At 38.1% G+C, this 24,769-nt stretch overlaps 2 protein-coding genes across 3 annotated transcripts; one reads left to right on the top strand and one right to left on the bottom strand.

The window, feature by feature from the left end:
• On the top strand, positions 1 to 6,332 carry LOC133874205 (protein STRUBBELIG-RECEPTOR FAMILY 2). The gene is made up of 16 exons (XM_062312069.1): positions 1 to 94; positions 897 to 1,029; positions 1,116 to 1,187; positions 1,297 to 1,362; positions 1,448 to 1,519; positions 1,614 to 1,685; positions 2,093 to 2,164; positions 2,283 to 2,348; positions 2,438 to 2,503; positions 2,592 to 2,908; positions 3,695 to 3,945; positions 4,042 to 4,307; positions 4,633 to 4,768; positions 5,308 to 5,447; positions 5,532 to 5,688; positions 6,109 to 6,332. Exons 1-16 carry the CDS (start codon positions 1 to 3, stop codon positions 6,298 to 6,300), a joined length of 2,172 nt encoding a protein of 723 aa, XP_062168053.1. The 3' UTR covers positions 6,301 to 6,332.
• Positions 6,333 to 7,733: 1,401 nt separating this feature from the next.
• Positions 7,734 to 14,372, bottom strand: LOC133873889 (CDK5RAP3-like protein). Of its 2 annotated transcripts, none has more exons than XM_062311682.1 (10): positions 14,212 to 14,372; positions 13,943 to 14,077; positions 11,908 to 12,002; positions 11,676 to 11,770; positions 11,422 to 11,566; positions 11,180 to 11,329; positions 10,528 to 11,094; positions 10,126 to 10,334; positions 8,480 to 8,612; positions 7,734 to 8,199 (listed from the first exon to the last, which is right to left on the bottom strand). In XM_062311682.1, the coding sequence occupies exons 1-10, from the start codon at positions 14,270 to 14,272 to the stop codon at positions 8,068 to 8,070; spliced, it is 1,722 nt and encodes a 573-aa protein (XP_062167666.1). In that variant the 5' UTR covers positions 14,273 to 14,372; the 3' UTR covers positions 7,734 to 8,067. The 2 variants fall into 2 exon arrangements, with proteins under 2 accessions (XP_062167666.1, XP_062167667.1); XM_062311683.1 differs by having other exon boundaries at positions 11,431 to 11,566; positions 14,212 to 14,371.
• Positions 14,373 to 24,769: the final 10,397 nt, after the last annotated feature.

The following is a 24,769-nucleotide window of genomic DNA, read 5'->3' as shown; positions in this document are numbered from 1 at the left end:
ATGGCCAAACAGTATCCACAGTTGTGTCTTGCGGTAATGATCTTCTCGGCAATTCTGGCTTCAAAGGCTTGGGCATTCACCAATCCACTCGACGGTAGCTCTGATAATTTATTTTCTTCATTTTGGTATTGATTTTCTTGCGTCCTATGGAGTTCTTTTATATGAAAATTGATATAGTTTAGGTATTTTGGTGATAAGCAGTGAAAGTGAATGAGAATTAAACAAAAAAACTGTTACCCTTAAATTTTTCACTGATTGAAGGCTTGAAGCAAAATCGTAGCAAAATACAAGATTCATACTTCCATTTTGTTTTCTTTTCCTTGGTTTCTCAGCAACCAAACGAAAAGTTTGTGAAGCTTAATTTTCCCTTTTGGCGGGGGAATAACGGAACCGCTGTTGGGTCCACGTCAGTTACGGCCGTTATTTTCTAGGCGTTTATCCCGTGTACTTAAGCTTGACCATAAATCATGTAGAACCCAGGGTCGGGTCCACACGATATGTGATTGACATTGGTGATGCTAGGATTTAATTGGCTATTTTCCTCAGGTGACAAATATTATCTTTAGGGATAAACTACTGTTGTTTTGGCTTCACTCAGTAGTTGTGTATTGACTGAGTTCAAAGATTGGGATCCACCCAATCCAAGGATTTTGTTTTGTTTCGTGTCTTTCTTTTCTTTTCTTTTCTTCTCTCTCTCTCTCTCTCTCTCTCTCTCTCTTTTAAAAAAGAAAAAAAGAGGTTGTTATAAAAAAGTACATGATCACCATTTGTGTGCTTGGTCACATATACTAATAGGTAGATAATCGGATTAAAAAAATAATAATAAATGAGCCCATTAGCGTGGTCACCATTTTAGATATTGCTCTGCTTATCAAGTTTATTTTTCTACCTTGCAGTCACTGCTCTTCAAGACTTGTACAGGTCCCTGAACTACCCACCAGAGCTGAAGGGATGGAGAGTGGATGGTGGGGATCCTTGCGAGGAATCATGGACAGGAGTGTCATGTTTTCAGTCATCTGTTATTTACCTGTAATGCACCTAGCTTGTGAACTATTTCTATTATAATACCACGTTGCCAAAATGCTCAAAACCAACTTGTTTCTTACCCTTTGCAGTAAAATTCAAGAACTTAACCTCACTGGGTATCTTGGAGGCCAGCTCAATAATCTGCATTACTTGAAGCACCTGTAAGTGATTATGCTTTGTTATATTTACTTATAAAAAAATATTTAGCTATAAAAGCATTTACTGAAGCTGTACTGTTTATTTAATTCTTTAATCTGGTTTCTTCTTTAGGGATGTTAGCTCCAATTACATTCTGGGTGAAATTCCATATAGCTTACCCCCCAATGCCACTCATATGTAAGGTCCCTGTTTTGCATGTTGTGAGTATGTGTTCGTTTAAATTTAAATGTTTGCTTATTCTTCTAATTTTTCATGAATGCAGAAATCTGGCAAACAATTATCTGCACCAAAGTATTCCCCACTCTTTGCCGACCATGAAATATCTCCGACATATGTGAATTGCCTTTCCCCTGAGTGCCTATTTTACTGGCTTGTCTTTGTTTTAGGATTATTCAGTCATAAACCCTTCATTTTTTTTGTTCTTACAGAAATCTAAGCCACAATTTGTTATCTGGACCAATTGGCGATGTGTTTACTGGCTTACAGAATCTCAGAGTGTTGTATGTGTTCTTCACCTAATTCTGTTTTTTTTTTTTTTTTTTGGATGGACGTTTGAAATGAAGAGAAAGTAAGGAACTTGCAACTTATAATATTCAATAGAAACAAGTTCAGTTACAATTGAACTTGGGTTTCTGCTAAAAGAAAATGATGAACAATCCTGAAACTTCTTTCTTGGTATACTGTCTTGTTAGTTTGTTGATGAATTCTAACGAAGTTAATGTTAATTGAGTAAACCGGAACCAAGCAACTTGGTATATTTCAAATTGGCGGGAAGCACAAGAAGGACAATTTTTTTATTTCACAAACCACCCCGCCCCCCCAAAAAAAAATCTTTCTGAATATGCCAAACTGAAGTGTTTTGTCAGTGGAGAGAATGGTAATCAGATTGAGATGCTCATTTCAACAGGGATCTGTCATACAATAATTTTACTGGTGATCTTCCAAGTTCATTTGGATCTTTGACAAATCTTACTGGACTGTAAGTTTTTTGCTTAACATTCTCACTTGGTTAATGTTCTATCTTATAGTTGGAACATTGTCTTTCTGCAATTATTTTTGTCATGTTGGTTTATATGTTTTGTGGGGTGTATCTGCAGGTTCTTGCAGAATAACAACTTCACTGGATCGGTCACCTACCTGGCTGAGCTTCCACTAACTGACCTGTAGGTTTCTCAATAGTTGCTTTTCCTGCACTTCGCAACTCATAATGATCCATTTCTTTGATTGCTTGCTTACTCGTCTCTGTTGTCAGGAACATCCAAGATAATTGTTTTAGTGGCATTATCCCAAAGCATTTTCAATCAATACCAAATTTATGGTAAGTGATCATGTCTACCTTTCATTTGCCTGCATTATGTACGAAATGGAGTTATGCATTCATTAATTCTCCTCTTTACCTCTATTAGGATTTGGGGGAACAGGTTCCATGTACTGGACATCACTCCACCCTGGGATTTCCCCTTGGAAACTGTGCCCATTGACCAAAATATTGGTGCCCCTCCTACAACTCAGTCAAGTGCCGTTGAGAACTATCCCTCTCACAAAGAAAGCGGACACAAGAAGAAAATGCTGACTCCTGGAGGAATAGCTTTTCTGGTTGGTGGAGTAACTATGGTGGCAACATGTGCGGCACTTTTCATTGTGATCCGCATTAACCGATCCCGTGCACAGAATCTTAAGCAGTCGGGAAGTGGCAATAGCTCGCCGCACTCTCTTCCTGTCAGTACAGCCAGAGGTAAACTAAACATTTAATCATCTACAGTATAATCTATATAGGTACAATTGGTAAATTGGCATTAATAAATGCATCACCTGATTTGTATAATTTTACAAGTTAAGGATTGACGTTATACAAACGATCCCCTTCAGTATCAAATTTGAATTTTAACTTACTGGCATCAAATGTATACTCTTCCATTAATTAGTGAAAAGAGGACGAACTTCTATAGTTCAATTGCATGTGGAATTTCATAGTACTACTAGTATATTTCCACTTCAAGTGGTGTTCCATGTATACCAATATCCTTCTGTATTAGAATGAGAAGACTGTTATGACTCAATTTGTGCAAGCTGAAAACTTGAAGTTTCTCTATAGAATGAGTAGACAATGTTCTTGTATTGCTTGTCAATTTTATTTTTCCTTGAAATATTTTAGAGTTTGAGAACGTTGGAGCCCCTAATTCATATCAATGGAGTCGTTGGTTCATTTTTTTCATCTTCTCTCATTTAAATTTATATCCTGTTGTCATGTGATATACTTTCTCAGAAATGGAGTTTCTATTTGAGACCAAAGTTTCAAGCGTTTACATTTTCGCTAATGGCAGAAAGCTTGTCAGGACTGTTGGCACGAAAATGGATTCCAATTTGGATGGGTTTCAATTCATTTCTTTTACTGCAGGGCTTCTTCTTGGGTATCAAGCATGCTTGTCTCATGGATTAATTTATTAATGGCCTTTTTCCCGTTTCCTTTGTTTTTCCTTGACAATAGACAGTTCAACTGCACAAGGAGAAACGCCACAGAGGTTGTCTTTGAGCTCTCAACACGTTCATCGTCCAAGGCGGATACCTCCTGTTTACCATGCCAGGATCGAGAAAAAGTCCAGAAGAAGAAGTTTCTCTAAGAGATGCAGACTCCCAGCAAGAACAAAACTTTATACTGTGGCAGAGCTTCAATCAGCTACAAACAGCTTCAGCGAAGAGAATCTTCTCGGAGAGGGATCTCTTGGTTCTGTTTACAAAGCTGAATTTCCAGATGGCCAAGTACGGCCTGCACTTACCATAGATAGATTTTTGCATCTTACATTAACCTTCGAACTTACGACTAGTTATGAGATTCTTTTGACTGATTTTTTGCAGGTTTTGGCTGTGAAAAACATCAACCTGATTGCCCTTTCTTTGACTGAAGAAGAACAATTCATGGATGTTATTTGGACTGCTTCCCGTTTGAGGCACCCAAACATTGTCACACTTCTTGGCTATTGTATAGAGCATGGGCAGCATCTTCTTGTGTACGAGCATGTCAGAAACTTGTCTCTTGACGATGCTCTGCACAATGAAGCATACAAGTCTCTATCATGGGGCCTCCGTCTCCGGATTGCCCTTGGTGTTGCTCGGGCTTTGGAGTAAGTTTCTTATATTATTCCTGCAACACATTCATATTTTCTAGTTTCTAGTCCACAACTTGAAGATGGATCTTTGGATGCCAAACACCCATTACTGTTAGGATAATTATGAAATCATTTTGTGAAAGCGTTCTATATTTGCACCATTGCCTTTTGTAATTTGAGTTAGGTTCCAATTTCTATATAGCTAGAGAATACTGCGAACTGTATAGGTGTCAACTCCCTGGTAAATAATGCCTTTCATGTGGGGCAAAAGGAGTAATCCCAAGTTCTTTTTTTCCTCTCTGGATTTTGACTGCCTTCATTTTGCAAATGATGTTTTCAGCTATTTGCACTCCAAATTCTCGCCTCCTATTGCTCATAGCAACTTGAAGGCTGCCAACGTCTTACTTGATGAAGAACTCGTGCCTCGTCTCTGTGACTGTGGGCTAGCTGTTTTGAGACCACTAACAAGTAATAGAGTTAAAATTAAGGTAAGTACTCCTAAGAATTGGTTTCATGCATGTTGCAATTAAGAATTGCTGTAAGAGGTTCTTTGCTAAATTTTGTTATCATTCTTAACATTTTCCTTTGATATCACAAGATAGTTGCTTATAAACTAAAATATTAGGCCACTGATAAGTCATAGGTCACCTCATTATTGCACAAGGCTCGTGACTTCTGAGAAAATTAGCAGAAAACAAATGGACAAACATACCCACATGCACTTTCTCTCTCTCTTTGAATATTTGGATAAATATGTCCTCAAGCAATATTTTAAAATGACATGGTCCCAAAAAATTCTTAAACATATATTATAGTATTAGAAAAATAAAAATCATTTTCTGGGCACTGAGTTTCTTTCCACAAGTCCCTTGGGAGAAAGCCGCTTAGACTTCATTGCAACCTGAAAAGGCAAAGACAGCCTAAAACAAATAAACGTGTCAAGGAACCTTTGTAGATGCAAAGATCTATAATGAATAGAGACTCATACATTGTCATTACTTATTGATGAAAACAGGCTTCTGAAATTGCCATTTGTGACACTGGCTACATTGCACATGAACATGACCAACCAGGATTTGATAACACAAAGAGTGACATCTATACCTTTGGTGTGCTGCTTTTGGAGTTATTGACAGGAAGGAAACCATTTGATAAGTATGGTTCGTGCTCATTTTCTTTATTTCCCTACATTCTCGTTGCCTTTCTTGATTAGGAATATGTTCTGCTAATCTAACATAGTTCAAGACCGAGGGAAGAGCAATCTCTGGTGAATTGGGCTTCATGTCGGCTTCATGACAGTGAGAGTTTGGAAGAGATGGTTGATCCAGGCATCAAACGAACAATATCCTCCAAGGCTCTCTCCCGTTTTGCTGATATTCTCTCCCTCTGCATACAGGTAGTACCTCTTATACACCTTGGAAGCAACTTGAACTGATTTGAATGGCCTAGTTAGATGTCTTTCGAAAATGAAGTTTGTAGTATTTAGCTATCTGATTTTATTATGCATCTCTCTCTCTCTCATATATATATATTAACTGCTTCATTTTCGAATATAAATATATTACAAACTGGACCTTTTTTACTTGATAAGGACGCAGTGATATTAAATTTAGAAGTTATGGCATGAAGTTTGATTTTATATGTAAATTGTATTAAATTTGATTATAAAGCTTTATAAAAATTATTTTCATTTAAGTTTCTTGTAAACAGATTAAAATCTATATGAAGATAAATCTAAATATGTTGATCAGCATAACTGAATATGTTATCCATCATTTTGTGTGTTTGTGGGTGTGGCTGGGTCTTGAACATACAGCCTGTGAAGGAATTCCGACCTCCAATGTCCGAGGTTGTGGAGTCACTTAACTCTCTGTTAGAAAAGCTCAGCATGGCAAAAGGTGGCACAGTAGATGGTAATGAAGAGGAGGAAAAGTCTTTCCGTTCAACCTACACCCGCTTCATAGGCTCACCTGAATTGACCTATTCATCCCCTGGCCTTGACCACTGATACCAGTTCAAAGACTGAATTTACGTGACGAAGAACTTGACGTTGCTGGGGCTGAAGATGAGCCAAAAAGAAGAGAGGACAGCAAGGCCAATGATGATAACCAGGGAGACTATGAGCTTCAAAAAAGGAAGTTTTCATCTTCAAAAGATCAAGATGTTTAACGTTATTGCCATAGGCGCTCTACAATCAACTTGATTGTTCAGCATGTTTTTGTAAATTTGGTTGATTGCTCCCATTGAAATACTCCCATAGTTAGCATCTTGATCTAGATTCCATTTGTACAGCTCTCATTCATGTACTGCGAGTTTTCAGAATAGGATCACCGTTTGATTCGATCCTGCAATGCTGAGGGTTCAAAATAAATCTTCTTTAACTTGATTTTGGGTTCAAAATAAAGCAATATTTCACCGGACAGCAACCATATTCCAAAAGACTCCGGTCATGAGACTGAAGGCACTCTGACGCCCAAGTTAGTGTCTTGCCATGGGGGAGTGAGAAGAGAGAACTTCTATGAGAGGAAGCTCTCGTATGTTTTTGGTATATGAGAAAGCATACTTGAGGGAGAGAAGAGAAAAACCTTTTATTAGGTTTCATGAGTCCTCTTGGGTTCTTGTGTCTATTTTCCGGGCCTTGGTGATTGTAGACCTTGTATTTTTTGACTAGGTCTTGGGTATCATCCGTAGTCACCGTACTAGACTAGTTCCAGACCTATCATCTTTCAATTGCGATGTGGATTGCCTGCAATTCGATGAGGTAATTCAACCGGCCTTCACAAAAAGGACAAATACAACATTCATTTAACCCAGGCAACCCAAGGTTTCAGGCCCACCAACCCAAAGCAGGTGACCGTGAGCCCTGCACCTGCCCTCTCTATGGGGCAGCTCAAATTGCTTGCGATTCGGCCAGCAAATTACAGGGAGTCCCGATCTATATGCTTTTGAGGTTAAACTTATAAGGCAGCTTGTAGGTTTTTGGTAAGGAAGTGGCGCTTCTGACCATTTCTACTTTCTATGTGTCACACGTTCACACCCTAGCACCCACTTTTAGAAGTGAATTTTATCTAGTAAAAAGATAGAAATACACCATGGAAAAACAGTGCAAAGTCATCATATCATGTAAGCCCCCTCTACATATGAGCTATTATTATCCTGTTATCCCCTTTTATCATCTCAAAGCTAATTTGGCTTTAAAAATCACTATTAAATTTGGAATAGATCAATATTAAATTTTGATTCATTGGTAATTTCAAAAGCCATATCACCTTTAAGAGATAAAAGAAGATAAAAGATCAGCTTTGAGAGATAAAAGGATGGTAGCAGTATAGCATTACTCTTAAATGAATGCTTCATAGAAAGTAGAACAAGAGTATAACAATTAATTAAATTCTATTGAAAAAAAAAAAAAAAACATGAAGAAAAGAGCAGCAAACAGAATTCGAAATCAAAATATCTCGATTGTTATATCTCGTTCAATTATAGGCCGTTAAACCAGCCATCTGAGAAATAATTAACGAAATTGCATATTTCCAACAACGTATCTTTTGTGAACATTATAATGGACACAAACTTGTTCAAATGTAAATGATTTAACTGTGAGATTTACATTAAAAAGATCCAAAGAAAGACAGAAAGTGAAAGAAAGGCTCATGCTAAAACCAATGCCACTTATTCTGCTATCCTTTTTTTGTTAAAAAATAATAAAAAAAATTCTGCTATTTAGTTCCTCACTGAAGGTTTCCTTGTTGCTAAAGGCATGCATCTCAAATGTTCAAGCCCCAAGGCCACTAGTCAAAAGAGTATTGATCTCACCAATAATATTAACGGGTCTTCCATCAAACATGGACGAAAGTGTACTTTCACATAAGTTCTTCAGCTTCCTGGTTTTTGTAAGAGCTGCTTCCTGAAATGGAAACAAGTGTAAATATTTCGTATTGATAAATCAATTACCTGTAACTAGGGGAAAATAGTGGACTTCTTCACCAGAAATTGAAATGAGCACATTTGAGTATCTTTTCTAATACTCAATATTTTGTATTTGGGTATCAATTACCAGCGTATAGTTTATGTACTTTTATACAGTGATTCAGTGTAAAGTACGCTAAAGAAAACGCTTGTATGACAGTATAAATACTTTCATCTGGAACGACAAGCATTATTCCTTGAATCAAACGAGAACTCACTTGCTTCGGCCAAGAAGAGGCTAATGAATTGTGCAGCTCCATACGTCTGGCAGCCAAGTCCTTCAATCCCTCTTTCAACTTGACTTCGTGATGCTTCTTTTCTTCCAATGTAGTTACTAGTCTGTCTAAAAATCTGAAATCCAAGCCGCCTCCAGAGTTAATTAGCATCCAAACTTTATTTCTTAACATTTTAAAATTGAAGCAATGGCTACTTATACTATAATACCAATATACTAACACAGCTTAAGAGGAATGAAACTATTCAGCAAACTGTCACAGTCCATCTAAATCAGGCTAGTGACTAATGAAATCGTCAACAGACAGAAGCAGATAGTATGTCTGGATAAGATTAGGAACAGGAATATATATATATATATATATTTATGGCACCAAGAAGATATTTTCAACTGACAAACACTAATGCAGTAATTGACAAAAAAATTACCATTCTAATACACCAATTACATCCCATAAAGTAGTTCATGTAAGTATATTATGGGCCGTTCATTTTAAATGAAAGGCCAAAATCTGCCACATCATCTAGGAGATATAAAAAAAATTCAGCCACCTCATTGCCGCCTCTTCATCTGCTCCTCTGCTAGCTCCCCACCACCGTCGAGCTCCTATCCTACCACCTCCTTCATCATAGTCCTGTCACACGAGGTGGTCAAACGACCCTCTATGGCCACAATGCTGGTTTGGCCACCCCCAAATGGTCAAAGAACTTCCTTCCCTTCCTATTAATCTCCCTTCCTCAATTATCCAATCAAATCCACGAGCAAAATTCCTCGTTGATGCCAAACCACAAACTATGCCTCCAATGGCGTAGTATCCGCCGCAGCCTCTGAAATCGACATGGTCAAGATTCAAGAACAAGCATGGCGTGTACGCGCCGAAGCAGAAAAAGGTGGTGGTCCTATGAGACCTGAATAACAAACCCCCGTGTGGCCTACCATACGAGGTGACCATGGCATTGAAACAGGTGGCCCGATGACTTGGTGACATGATCGACGTCTCGGCCTATGTGGACCGCCACACATTCATCCACTTGCTGTAGTGGGTGGTAGAGGAATGGCACAAGCGCAAGTAATTGGACATGTTGGAGCGCAAGGGCCTAGCCATGTCCTCTGACCGTGTGCGGGGTCTGAGGCTGCAAGTGCAAGACTAATCTCGATCTGAAGAAGCACTTCAAGCAACTTTACAAGCGGGAGCGTCTCCAAGAAGCTAAGCGAATGAGGCCGCTGAAGGGAGGTAGTAGTATAGGAGCTTGACAGTGTTGGGGAGGAGGTAGAGGAGCAAAGGGAGATGTGGCAATGGGCGGAGAGGTGGCTGAAATGAGATGCAATTTTTCTTTTTTCTTTTTTTCATCTGCTAGATGGTGTGGTAGATTTTGGGCCATTAATTTAAAATGAAAGGCCCAGATTAGAGGTACTGCACAGATCTCGATCCTCTATGTATATACCAGATAAAACTAATAATTAATAACACATGATGCTACATCTACATTTCTGTATACAAGAGATGAGCTAAAGGTGAGAATGCCAAATAACTTAACTCATTACTTCTGCTTTTAGTGCTGTTGCAAACCATATGTAATAAAAGTTTGCTGTGCAAGGAACAATGCAGTTTAATATATCTACTAGCACCTTTTAGAGTTTAGGATCATGATCAAGTCCCTTGTTTTCCTATTAGTCAGCAGGGAAATGGCTGTAGAGATATCAGACAGTATGGTCTCAATGGCATCAGGAGTATACTGCTGAAGTACAAAGGGAGCAATTGCCTGGACTTGATGTTGCAAGGACAAAGTTTCTTCATTCTTCAACTCTGTCAATCGTTGATTTAGAAACGCTTTGACCTGATAACATTATGTTAATATTAAACATCAATCCTCGACCTAAAAATGCTTGGATCATATGAGAGCAACACCAAACTAATATATCATTTAAGGCTGGATCACTGTTTTTCCTATAGAAGTAAAGGAAAAACACAAAGAAGCATTGGATACACATAAGCGACTCATCTACAAAAATACAATAATTAGCACATACCTCATTCAGATCATCAAGAATCTTATTTCTGTACTCTGTCTCCAAAAGCTTGCTCCTCTCTTCCTTCAGTTTTGGCGTTTGAGATGAAGTATCAGGAACAGACGTCTGATTGTCAAGTCCTAAATTTGGCAAGATGACATCATCAATCACATCAACTTGAGGAGTCTCAACGCTAACATCCCAAGATATCTCTGATACAGGAATCTCTGGGTGTAGACCACATTCCTCTTTATCTAACGAGGTTCGATCAGATTCCAAAGCTTCATTTGGTGAAGTGTTCTGTAAGACGTCACTGGCATTAATCATTTCATAAGGACCCAAACCATTGCCATTATCATCTGTGTCCTCCACAGTGCCAATATCCCAATCAATCTGAGAACTGTCAACTGAAATATCCCAGTCAATGTTTTCTGCAGCTACGTCCACATCCCCTCTCACAAGGTCTGGCTCATTATAGCCTGATTGAGTATCAACAGAGTCAACAATCTCAGACCCCAGAGAAACATGCAAAGACGGGGGATGTTCACGAATGTCCCTCAAGTTAGGTAACACAATCAATACAGATTTCTGCAAACACATTTACAATCTCAATTTACACATGATCCATCTAGCAATCATCATGAGACAAATCAAAACACAATTATTGCCTTACATCCTTCTCTGTGTGAGCATCCCTCACAAAGTTTGAGTAGTACTCCATAGCCCGTGATGTAGAATCACTATCTATAACTTCCAAAATCTTGCTGAATGTGTTTGGGAGTGATTTTGCCGTCTCCAAAAGTTCTAACCTCACATTTTTTCCCTGCAAGATTGAACAATTACCAGTTTTATGTATTGATTTCTAAGCAAAAACATACACCAACCTCTTGGCAAAATATCAGTGAAGTGGCCCACTATCATAACCTGCAATCCAAGCTCTTGACAGGCCTCAACATACTTAGCTGCTGATAGAGCTGAATTTCTTTTTATATCAGCTTCCCTGCGCTCTAGCTCTGATATTTGTTGCTGAATCTTTTGCACCTGCTTTTTCTGATATGGTCTTCATATTTGAAAAAGAAGTAATCAATACTATAAACCACATAATCATTAAATGTATAATTTACAAGCTTTTTGTTAACAAGAGGGAAACTGCAAGAGTGCATACATACATTTCATAGTTTACGTTTTGAACCATTATTTGAGCAGCCTCACCAAGGTAAATATGATCCTTCTCAAAAGCATGCACAATCGCCTCCCAAGCACCCTGCCAAATCCTAAGATACATTTCACTACCTAATAAATAGTTTAAAACAGACACACCCATGCCCGCCCGCCCACCCAGAGAGAGAGAGAGAGAGAGAGAGAGAGAGAGAGAGAGAGAGAGAGAGATGACTGTCTTACAGCGGCACCTGATAGCCGGCCAAATATGTTCCGGCTTTCTGGAGTTGACTTTAGAAGAACATCATATATTTGTTTGGACTCTAAGTAACCAATCCCTGAAAACAGTATGCTAATCATCATACAACCATGAAAAATGGTAATAATAAACAACACAGCACACTAGCATCTAACCCCATATGCTTCCAATGGAAATTGAATAAAAAAAATCCGCATGTAAACTATGTGAAACCTTTGAACTCTACAGCTCCACATTGCAGATATGTCTCAGGCTAACATTAGTATTAGAATTATAGCTCAATATTTCATGAAGACCCACATTATTATTATTAATATTATTATTCTGTGACGTGGAACCTCGAAAAGGCCGGGCCCTTCGGACCCACCCCTGAGGAGTAAACCACGAATACATGACCCCACCTGCTAGAACCGTGTATCAAGTAATCAAGGGAAACTCTTAGTGCAGAATCGAACATAAAATGTCCGAGTTTACGGCTCATCCCAAGCCTGCCCTTTGACCACTACCCTGCACCCCAATGGATATGAAGACCCACATTATAGACTCTAATAAATAGCATTATTCATAAATTAAGTACTAACAACAACAAACAAAAATGCATAGAACTAAAAAATTTAAAATTTAAAATTAAAATAAAATAAAAAATAAAAAATTGAAAATAGCACATATAACTTAATTGAAAAACAGAGTGATGAAAAGTAGTTATTCTGCAAAGGGGAAACTACACTTACCCCCTCCAACTTCCATCCTATTTGTAACGTCCCCCCAAACTTTAAAAAGCGCCAATTGACCCTCTCAAATTACCAGGCTCTCACGTGCCCATGTAGATAAAAATAAATAAATAAACATTGTGGAAGGAGACTGTCAGATTGGTCGTGGGTCTCCATGGCCATAAACCAAAGGTTGTCCCTTTTTTTTTTTTCCTAATCTAAGGACATTGTTGTATTTTCACATGTCTGTCAGGGGGTATAATGGACAATTTAAGCCATGCGTACAACATGTGACTCATTTTCTGTCGAATTTAACAGAAAATTCTAACGGAGGGAGCTAAGTGAAATGGCTAGGGAGTTAAAGGGGGTCAATTATAAATTTTTAAAGTTTCGGGAGACATTGCAAATGGGGTGTAAGTTGGATGGATAAGGGTAGTTTTGTTTTTGCAAAATATGAATTATAATTTTGGTTCTTGGAATCCATAGGGTCAATAAATCTGCCATTGCCCCTTCGAAGGCAATCTGAATTATATATATATATTTTTTTTAATGGTGTGGAACCTTATCAAGGCAGGGCCCTTCGGACACACTTCTGGAGAGTAAACCCCGGATACACGACCCTACACGTCACCGTGTAGCAAGAAACAAAGGGAACTCCTAATGCGGAATCGAATCCAGGATGTCTGAGTCTACGGCAAGTCCCAAGCCCGTCCTTCAACCACTAGGCTGCACCTGACGGGTCAATAATACGAATTATATAATTAACTTGACCATGTCTATAAGATGATGGCATGGTGTTCAGATTTTTATCTATAATCTAGTTTCTATTGTTTTGAGTCTGCTGCACAGATCCAGTTCAGTCTATCCAATTTGTCAAAGGAATATATCTTTCAGAACATTTTGAACTAATTCCATTAATTTTCTTCCCCAGCAAGTTTTTCCACAACCAAACAGAGGCTACTGGATTAGCTATTCTGACAAAAAAAAATAGGAAAATAAATTCCAACCAAATTGCAAGTCTTAGTATAACTAATCCAAAATCAGCAATTTCGCCAAGTAAGGATAGGTCCTATGAGCTGAGACCAGTACCTATACAGCCTTTTTAGTGTCAGCTTAGGCGACCCTAACACCACACACTACTTTTACTCTTCTCCATTTTCCAAAAACGAAAACAACATAAACATCGAACTCTCATCCTTCAATTTTCTCCGTAACCAAACACAGTATAATAAATTCTAACTCTCACATAAAGTTCATAATGATCAACAACATAATTTGGCATCTGAAATACAAAAAAAAAGAAGCCAACCTTCAGAGTCTAGGGTTTGGAAATAGGGATCGATATCCTTGGGCAGCGTCGAGAACTCCTTCGAAATCCGAGCCCTTATCGCCGCCAAACGTTTTCGCCAATCTGCCGGTATTCGCTTCCGATCGGCCAACCATTCTTCAATCGAAAATGAGATTCACCAAATTCAAATCGTGTTTACCATCCAAACATCAAAAGGGCAGGGCTAAAAAAAAAAAAAGTGGCCACAACTACGGAATTGAAGGTGTGGATGGGAGTGCACGTTTGGTTACCTCCGAGACGAGAAAACGTGATGTCGATGGGGAGGTTGCGAATGTCGCCGGGTGCCTGCATTTTCCCGGAAAATATTTTCCTCGGGAAATGAGCGAATCGCTAGTTTCAACTTTCCTTTCCAGTAAGTTTTTGAGAAAGTGAAGGTTTTTGCTCGCTACTCACGTTGGTCTTCAAGAAGTCGGTAATGGGTTTGGGCCAAAGAAAAAAAAAGGGCAAATGTTTAATAAATTCATGAGTCAAAGCACCATTTGAATTTGATTTCACCTTTTGAAAATAAGTATTTGATGTTTAACTTTTTCGCAAATTTAAAAATAATCATTTCATCATTTTTCCATCTATTTTTTTAACTTTCGTCTGGGTGAGTCAATATTTGTCCATGTAGACACATATAAATCATAGTAAAAATGATAACGTTTTGATTTTTGACTTTACACGTCATCCCCAACACGCACGACAAGAGTTTTAAGCATAAAACTGAAGATTGAAGCCCATCGTCAACTCTTGGGGAAGGATGCTTAGAAAAGAAAAAAAGTTATAAGAAGGAGAAGTCGCTAGTGGAATGGAAGCCAAATATGATCAAACCCATGCAAATAAGGTTGAATAACGGTAATTTTTTTACACCATAGTTTCATATCTTGTTTCATACTGAAAGTTCTCCAAATTTGACTGTTTAGGGTTTGCAATCACCGTCATGGTTGTCCTCTTCAATGTCGTCTGTGAAAGCTGATTTGGGTGTGGATGCACTAACGTGCAAATGCGGCCTTTGATCTCCATTAAGAACCTCTTTGACGACTGCAAATTTTGGGAGGCGCTTCTTTGGGTGTTTTATATATGATGCACAGAAGGTAAGTGAACCGTACCCCAACTATTTGATAATATGCCCAAATGAGTATCACTTATGTGAATGTATGTATAACTGGTCCTTTTTTTGGGTGTGCCGTGTATTATGACGCTTATTCTGTTTTTTGTTTTGTTGTTTTGGTTAGAAAGCCGGGCAATGCCGCTTTTTCGTTTGGTTTGACAAAGAGACATGTCCCTGGGGAAATGAAGTACTGCCTCAATTGCGTAATGAATTGAATTGCTTGAAGGAAGAGGTTATACAATTTAGAGCATGAAAGAGGCAGCTTACTCAAATGTTGTTGTTTTTGACAGTTGTGTTTATTGCTTTTATGAGAGTATGGTTGATGGGGTGTAAGGTCAACCATTGACAATGTATGTAATGGTAGTGCTTGTAATGTTTTTATCTGTTTGTAATGGTAGTGTGTTTGTGAATGAAGTGTTTGTGATGGTACATTCAGCTTTGGCATTTTTGGATGGTTGATGGAGTAAATCTAACACTCTCATTTTGTGACTTTGGATCATTGTATATATGGTACTCCTATTATGTGGAATGTGCAACAATTATGTATAATATCTTATGTGGAATGTGCAACAGTTATGTATAATATATGTTTGTCATCATCATAAATACATGTACAATACCAACACAAAAACAATAACACAAAATATTGTTCATACCACCAACATAAACTTAGGGACCACATGCATCCCAAAACCTTAACCGTGTTCATCAAACCACAATGTATATTATCTACCTATTTGTCATCATCATAAATACATGCACAACACCAACACAAGAACAATAACACAAGAATATTGTTCATACCACCAACATAAACACAGGGACCATTTGTCCAAAAGAGCAATATTCACTAAATACATCAACAAAATATTGTTTATACCACCAACATAAACCACATAAACTTATCCAAAATAGCAACATTCACCTAACTACATCCACAAAATATTGTTTGATAATAGCTTAAAAGTGCATATTTTCTCTATTAAAATAAGCATTATCATACTATGTTTTATTCTAATTCTTGCATTTAATATTTAATTGTAGAATATTGTTTAATTATTAAAGTTGAGCTTAAATTGATATAAATGCAATGAATTGTTATTTTGAAGAAGACCAAAAGAAAAGAGGAAATAAAAAAGAGAAGAAAATAAGCTAGGGACATGCATGTCTTTTCTTGAGAATTAAGAGAGCCCAGATTCTTTCCAAGAAGAGAATCATGTATGATTATTTCCTTGATAAACGAAGCAGCAGCTGTGATTTATTTCCATAATGAACTGGCAGTACCACATATTGATTGGACATTATTTACTTTCCAAACTGGTAGAGGACATGATTATTTCTATGAAGAGCTGCAATACAAAGTTATGTTTTCTCGTCTCTTATACACATACATGAGCGGCATCAAACAGAAAAGTCAAGTTTCCTTAATAAGGAAAGTGCGGCACTGCAGACCTAGCCAAATTCTCATATATATGCTTTCTTTTTTCTTGGGGTGGAGAAGGAGAGAGAATAGCCAAGGAGCACAGAAGAGCATAAAAGCGCAGAGTTTGAATTTTTATTTTATTTGTTTTCAATTTATGTTTAGTACTTTGATTATGGAATTTATTTTCAAAACATGAATGGCTAAACCTCTAGCTAGGGCTAGGTGAAGCCTAGTATTTTTATTATGTTTTCTTGGGACTATTTGTTTTTTATAAATGAATGATTCAATTTTGGGGATGATTTTTATTTGAGGGTAATTTAATGAGACAAGATTATTTTGATTCCTTATGATTTTTGTTTATATCAAATGCTTACTTTGTTTGATTTGATATGATTCGAAAATATATTGAATGCTTAGTTTATTGTGTCATGTTTTTGAAATCAAATTCTCAATCAACCCATGTTTGATCTACTTTATATTTTTTATGTCTCATGAGTACGTAATAAAATATTAGGTGGATCCTTGAAACCCTAGTTTTTTCCAATATTTTATTCCAAAGCAAATCTATTTATTTTAGTTTCATAGTTTACTTTTTAATTTAAATTATATTCCTTTGCTCCACTTTCGAATGGAAACCAAAAGCAATTCCTTTTTTTTTTTTTTTTTTTCAATTATTCTCTTGTATCTAATCATTCCTTGTGGATCGACATCAGACTTACCGTGATTTATTACTTGCGAAAACCTACACTTGGGTTTGTACCCTTTTTGGTCCAACATTGTTCATACCACCAACATTCACCCTCTACTGTTTATCCAAAATAGCAACATTTATCTAAATACAACCACAAAATATTGTGGATACCACCAACATAAACTATCCATTGTTTATCTAATATAGCAACATTCACCTAAATAACCTTCTATACACAGATTGTTCATCAAACCATTCTACCAACTGACACGAATGTTTAGATCATTACAAAAATGGGAAATTACACTTTACCCTCCTGATGTATCCACCTATTGGCGATCTAACGTTCAATGTTTAATTTTTGGTAGATGACGCCCTGATGTTTACCAAGTGTGTCAATCTGGACCTTCTGTCCACTTAGTCTATCAAAAGCGACGGAAAAGAGGTCACATGCCACGCACGTGACCTTTTAAAGCCTAACTTTCCAAAATTACCCTTGCTTTTATTCAAAACACACCGTTTCATTTAATAGCCAAAACACACCGTTTCAACAACCCCTTCTCCCACAACCAATCCCGCCACGTTGCTATCCTGTCCTGCAAACCAGCCAAAACACACATATATGCTTACAGGAAAAATGGGAAGCGAAGCTGGTGGGACTTTCAAGGAGCCGAGCTTGGTGTCCATTGTAGCAGCTTGTTGGACAGAAAATGTGGAGAGCTGAGCTAGACAGAAAATGTCGACCCAACGACATTCGAGTCCGACCCGTAGTTGTTGAACTTGCGTTCAGAGCCTCATTGTTGTTCTTCACATAGCTACTGAATCTTTGGTCACTGGCGTTCTCGCTGTAGGTTGAGAACGTGTGGGCATGGCCATTGGAATTGTCAGAGTAGGAAGTGAACCGGAGGTTGGGGACGTTCACGTCGTTGGTGTACTTGGAAAACACACCGGAGCCACCGGTGGCCCATCAAGTCTCGACTGTACCGACGAAACGAGTCGACCGGGAGATTCTCGTCGAAGCTGTTGTCTGCTGTCACGTGTTATCATCTCAACAAAGCTCTACGAAGACTAGGCCAGAAAAAGCAGAACAACCCAGGCCTCCGATGAGCCAAAGCACTAGAGGATCATCTCATGGACTCCTCTCAGACTCAATGAAATAGTAGAAAAGTTGCACATCATCCAACTCCCCCACGCTTATGTACATGTATGTCTAATTACAAAATTCATATTAATCTTCATTATCACCTTCCTTTCTGATGCTACTGTTTATATATGCATCAGAAACAAGCATATATATATATATATATATATATATATATATATATATATATATATATATATAAATCACAAGTTTGATGGACAACCCATTACCCATGCATGCTGAACATGAGGGGTAACTGAAAATATTGTTGGCAGGGGTGAACAGAGGAATGTTAATGGCCTCTGGTTTCTCAGGGTTCTGAAATATTAACCTCTGGTTTCACTGTATAAGCATGCGTAATGAACATGTATTCGGTTTTCATTTGTTATAATTTGTTTGATCAAGTTATAACAAACATGTAATTCTACTCGTGGTTTTCTTGAGGACCTAGAGCTTGAGCTATTCTTCATTCTAACAATCGAGCTAATCTAATTAATCTCCTGCACGCTAATAACCTGTTAAAGAGCCTGATCGATCCCTGTCTTAGCTTTACCATTTTCTTCCAATATTAATGGAAGAGCACCTGATCACTAGTTCAAATGTCACGTATTTAGCTGGGTACACGTCTAGGTGGTCTATAATGACATACAAACAACAATCATAAATATGCTATAAGTGACTAAACAAGATCATTGTCGTGGATGTTTTGTTTGTTCAAATTGAGGTTATGTCTAACATATTTGTACAATATATATAACCATTAATTGTCATTCTCACTCCCAACTTCACGCAAATGTCCAGCCTTGATAAAATAACCCCATCTACACCTAAATGTTAAAGCTACCAGCGTAGGCTTATAAAGTTGGTGGGAGAACTAGAACTGCATGCAATAATTGTATGGAAAATTTGGTATAGAAGATATGTTAGATTTCCTCTCCACAGCTGCATCATGTAGCCTCCAATGGACGGCGAGTTCTTCGTTTTCTTTGCATTCCCTACATCATCATAGCCTTCACGCTTTGATGCTCGGTGCAGTCACCACCACCGCGAACCCGTTCTACACTTCGGGTCGATGGCGTGGGAGCTGAAGTCTATGGGACGGTGCTCCATTAACAACACTTATAGGAAGTATACCATGGGGTCGGTGTTGTCAATCAAATGCAGACTCTTCGTGGCAAGTGCATGCTGCTTCCACGTCCTAGATTTCTCTCAAAAAATCACAACAATCCAGAAACTAACTAAACTACTCTAGCTGTAATCCACGTGCTCAACCTAACTTCACGCCAATGCTGCCACGTGTACTAGGATGAACGTTTTTTAGCCTTCTATCTGTTTCCTTTTGCTTTTTCTTTCAGTTTGCTTCTGGTAACGTATGGTGCAAGTGGGTTGCTTTGGATCATCACAACTTTGGTTGAGGTATTAAGATTAGAAGAAGAAGCCTATGCGGCGTCTACCGTGTGAAGAAGAAGCCTTTGCGACTGATTATGATGATGGCTTTGTTGGGGCCCACACGCAGTAGGTCCCTGGGTTAGAGCCCTTCGAGGTCGTCGGCTTTGTTAAAACCAAATCCAAGGCCTTGAAAATTTACAGCGATCTGAAGAAGGTGAACCAGCCGATATGCCGGGCGTCCAAGGTAGCCGAGGAGGTCACCATGTTCTCTAACTTGGGAGGTCACCATGTGCAAAAAAGGAAAAGAGAAAATGGAGTGCTTGTGAAACACACCGTTTTGGAAGGATGTGGCTTAAAAGGTCACGTGCAACGCACCTGACCTCATTTTCGTCTCTTTAGACGGACTAAGTGAATGGAAGGTCCACATCAGGGGGGTCATCAACCAAAAATTGAACATCAAACGTTAAATCGCCAATATGTGGATACATTAGGGGGGTAAAGTGTAATTTCTCCTTACAAAAAAAGTCAACAACATGTTCATTGAGTAGCCATTGTTTTGCCCTTACACCTTCAAACATGGGTCTGCACAGGTTGGGCCACTCTTTAGGCCCTGGCATAGCATGTACCTATAGTTCATATGCCTGCATGTATTTTTTCATCATGTAATAGCTATCTAAAAATTGTTCAGGCTTTTGTTAGTCTATGTAAATGGCAGCACAAACATGTGCACAAGGGATACCATTGAGCTGCCATCTCCCACATGGGCATATACCTTGAGCCAAATTCATTATTCGACGTGCGTCGAACATGTAGTCAACCTCGAACTCCAACTCATTCTACCATATGCATATACAGTTCTTTGCTTCGTCCTTGGATATTTCCAACTTCTTCTAAATTTTGGGACATATTTTGTGAGTAGCGGCTCGGACTCTGTCTTTTTTTTGTTGGAATCTTGTCATCAATTGTCTTCGGATCATTTCCAGCATCGTCAAGAGAGGCTTGTCCCTAGACTCTTTGATCCATGCATTGAATGTCTCCGCAAGGTTATTTAGAAGCATATTATTCTTCGAATGTGTAGAAAAGGCATGTCTAGACCATGATGTAGGGTCAACATCATTAAGATACATAAAAGCACCAGCATCCATACTTGCTATCACCTTCATGTGATGTTGAAATAGCAATGCATTTGATGCTTTTGCAGCTCACCACAACTCATCCTTGAATGCTTTCCCTTTGTATCCCTTTGACTTGAAGTTTGCATGTAGATGACACACACAAAATCGATGCTCAGCATGTGGCAACAAATGGTCTACTGTGGGACCAAGCCCTTGCACATTTGCAACGAATTATATCAATAAAGCTCAGAAAAAAAAAAAGACAATAAAAAAAAGGCGTAAACATGACTTCCACATTACCTTCTGTCGATCAGACATAACAGTCCACCCACGACCTTCCCCACTTCCCACATAAACATCATCAATCAGAAGTCCTATAAACCACTCCTAAGATGCCTTTGTCTCACCTTCTGCAACCGCATACGCAATGGGGAACATATCATCATTCACATTCTTCCCAATGGCACACAACAACTGGCCCTCTACTTTCCCTTTAAGGTGGCAAGCATCCAAGCATACAACTGACCTACAACCATACTTAAAACCTTTTTTGCATGCATCCAAGCATATATACAACCTCTGGAAGCAAGATCCCTCTATTTTCACGTATGCACTACTATTGAGATTTGACTTCATTATGGCTTCACAATACTTCTTTATATGGCGGTATTGTCACCGCCAATATGTTGGGGGTATGTTACTGGATATCACCATTCACCCTGGTGGAGTAGTGCAACACAATCTTGGCCTTCAGTATGTTGGGGGGCTAACGGATGAAATCAAAAACTATGATGTTGATTTCATTTCGGCGTGGGAAATTGAGGACGTTGTTAGGGATCTTGGGTATATGAATGACCTAAGATACTGGTTCAAGATGGATGACAATGATGTGGAGGAATTGAGGAAGCCGTTGACAAATGAAGAACATGTAGTTGATTTTCTCAACATTGTAGAAGTATATAAATTGAAGAGTGTTCACATATATGTCGAACATAGCGTTGATGAACCAGATATTGTTGGGGAAGAAATGATTTAGAATAAAGTTTGTCCAACTGTTACTAACATGTAGCAACATAAAGTGGACAAACTATGTAAGAAATGATTTTAAGTCAACGAACCCAGGGACCACATGTCAATTGCACGTCTAATGGTAAGAATTTAAGAAATTGTTTGAAAACGAGAAACTCATGGACCACAATGTCAAACACATAGTCACTGCTTACTTTATTTTGAAATACATACCCAGGGACGACAATGACCCCACTGCCCCGCATGTGAACTGCTTAATTTATTCTCAACTACCCATACCGACAAACACATAATCCTAATTTATTGCTCCCACCACCCATTTTACAAGCCATCACAACATCAACATCTAACCCACATGTCCGAAAGTTTGCAACATCTAGACAAATATCGACATTGAAGCCGACAACTCAACAATAACAAATTCTAAACTAAAAGTTATATAAAATCATATCCACATCGGTGATCAACATCATTTCTTAAAATTTGGACAAAATTACCCAAAACCCTAAATTGAGAAAACCCTAAAATTTAAAATTATAGAAAGCTCGAGATGTTACCTTCAACACAAGGATGCCGGAGACAATGACCACGAACGGTGATGAGTGCCAAATATTGCATATGTGGACCCCTTAATTTGTATTTGTTAAACCTTTAGTTTTGTTATTTTCTAATGATTTTGATTAGTTTTGAAATTTTAGCGTTTTGCAGGTTATTCATAAATAATGGTGATTTTTGTGTGAAATTGTAGAGAAGATGAATTATTTTTCATAACACATGCACGTTGTCTTGAGTGGTGTGGCCCAATGCAGGTTATGAGTGTGTGAGAGGCACGATTTCTTCAAGTATTTCTTTCCATAAGACCTGGGTAGCACCTAATTAAAGCAATACATGTGACAACTCAAGACCGGCTGCCTCTTATGTGTTGAAGACTTGCCAAGTTGATCTCCATGCACAAAGGCAACACGTGATTTACCATGCAAAGCTGGCAGCAAGGGTCTTGGAGTTAATTTTGTTTCCTTATTCTTGAAGACACGTGGTACAGCACAAGAGAGGACTTTCTTTCCTTTGCAAAGCTGGACAGCATTGAACGCAGGGGCATTTTCCAGCAGGCAGCACATGGGTCTCTCCATAACTAGCCTGCACCGACTCATTTATTTCCATAATAAGCAAGCACCGATTCTTTCCAAAAGAATTGAGAGCAGCTCGATTTCCATGCAAAAGAGAGATACACACGTGAACTGGGCAGCAACAAATTCTTTCCATACACGTTGATTTCCATACAACTAGGCAACAACACCTCTTTCCAAACCTGGCCAGGAGACCGAAGCCATGCAGATTTGCAGCAAGCCGTGTGTGATTTCAGAATTTCCATAACAAGAAAAGAGGAGCAGCTCTTCACGGCACAGTTGGCAGCACCTATTCCCTATCCTTTTAGGACTTGGAGACATTGCATTCCAGCTTGTTCTAGCCATCCCTTAGCACTATATATAGGTCCTTCTTCTCTTGTAAAAAAGTGTGTGAGGTTAAAGCATAATTTTGGTGTCTTCTTGCAACAACTTTTCTAGTAAGTTCTTTTAATTTTTAATGTTTTCAATTCAAGTTAGCATGTTATTTTTAGCCATGAGAGGCTAAATCCTCAACTAAGGTCGAGGATGAAGCCTCACTTATGATTAGCAACTATATTCTCATGTGATGTAATATTTTCCAATTTTAATGAGTTTGATTTTCAATTGTTTTACTTCAATTCAATTTTATGGAATGATTCTTGGATATCTTTTGTGATTCAAGGATACATTTGATGATTTAGGATAGTTCCATAGAATTGATTGTGCTTGGTTTTCTTTGTTTAAAAAAAATTGAATATCCCTTGTGATTTATTATACGGATACAATTGATGTTTTGATTTAAATTGGATATCTTGCTGTGATTTACGGATATACTTGATGATTTAATTTAAATTGGATTTCTACTGTGATTTGTGTAGAGAATGGATATATGGGATGATTTTGATTGATTATTTGAAGTAAAAGTAAAACATACTTTAAATTTTATTGTGAGAACTTTGGGAAATATTATTGATCATAGGAATAGGTGCTATGAGTTTGTGAGTGCGGACTCCGATACCTTAGTGCTTTTTTTTATTTGATTACATTCACTCTAGTTAATTTTGTTAATGCTTTTGATTTTTATTCATAAAAACAATCTCTTAATTTTTGGAACTAGGTTAGGATTAAATTAATTTGGATTTAAATTTTATTCGCGAAAACGCAATTCCCTGTGGATAGGATCTCGCACTTGCACATATACTATATTGCAAACGATTCGTGCGCTTGCGAGTATTAAAATTTGCACATCAAACGGAATGGCTACTAAGAGATTTTCCACAGCAACGCTAGGGACGATGAACGGAGACCACAAGCACAGTCTTTGTTTTTGGATGATGACATGTCCCTACGTTTTCCACTGTCTTCTCTATTTCCTCCCTTAGTATTCATGAAAAATTTCAAAATGCCGCCCATTATCTTGTCACACGTGTTGGGGATGACGTGTAAAGTTGAAAATCAAAACGACATTGTTTTTACTATGAGTTGTATGTGCCTACGTGGACAAATGCTGACTCACCCAGACAGAAGTTAGAAAAATTGATGGAAAAATGATGGAAGGATAATTTTCAAATTCGCGAAAAAAGTTAAGCGCAAAATACTTACTTTCAAAAAGTGAGGGATCGAATTCAAATGGCGTTCTGACTCAGTGATTTATTAGATATTTACCTTAAAAAAAATAAAAAAATCAAACATCGTGCTTAAAGAAAGGGGGAAAAATGCAAACATAGGGTTCGCCCCTATTATGGTGTTTGGGTCCTTGTGACCCAATACACTTTTCAAATCACCTTCATTGATGACCCTG

This window comes from Alnus glutinosa, chromosome 7, assembly GCF_958979055.1.
Source record: "Alnus glutinosa chromosome 7, dhAlnGlut1.1, whole genome shotgun sequence".
In the NCBI taxonomy this organism is placed as follows: Eukaryota; Viridiplantae; Streptophyta; class Magnoliopsida; order Fagales; family Betulaceae; genus Alnus; species Alnus glutinosa.
Note: the sequence above shows the minus strand (reverse complement) of the source record. Positions and strands in the feature narration are given on the sequence as shown.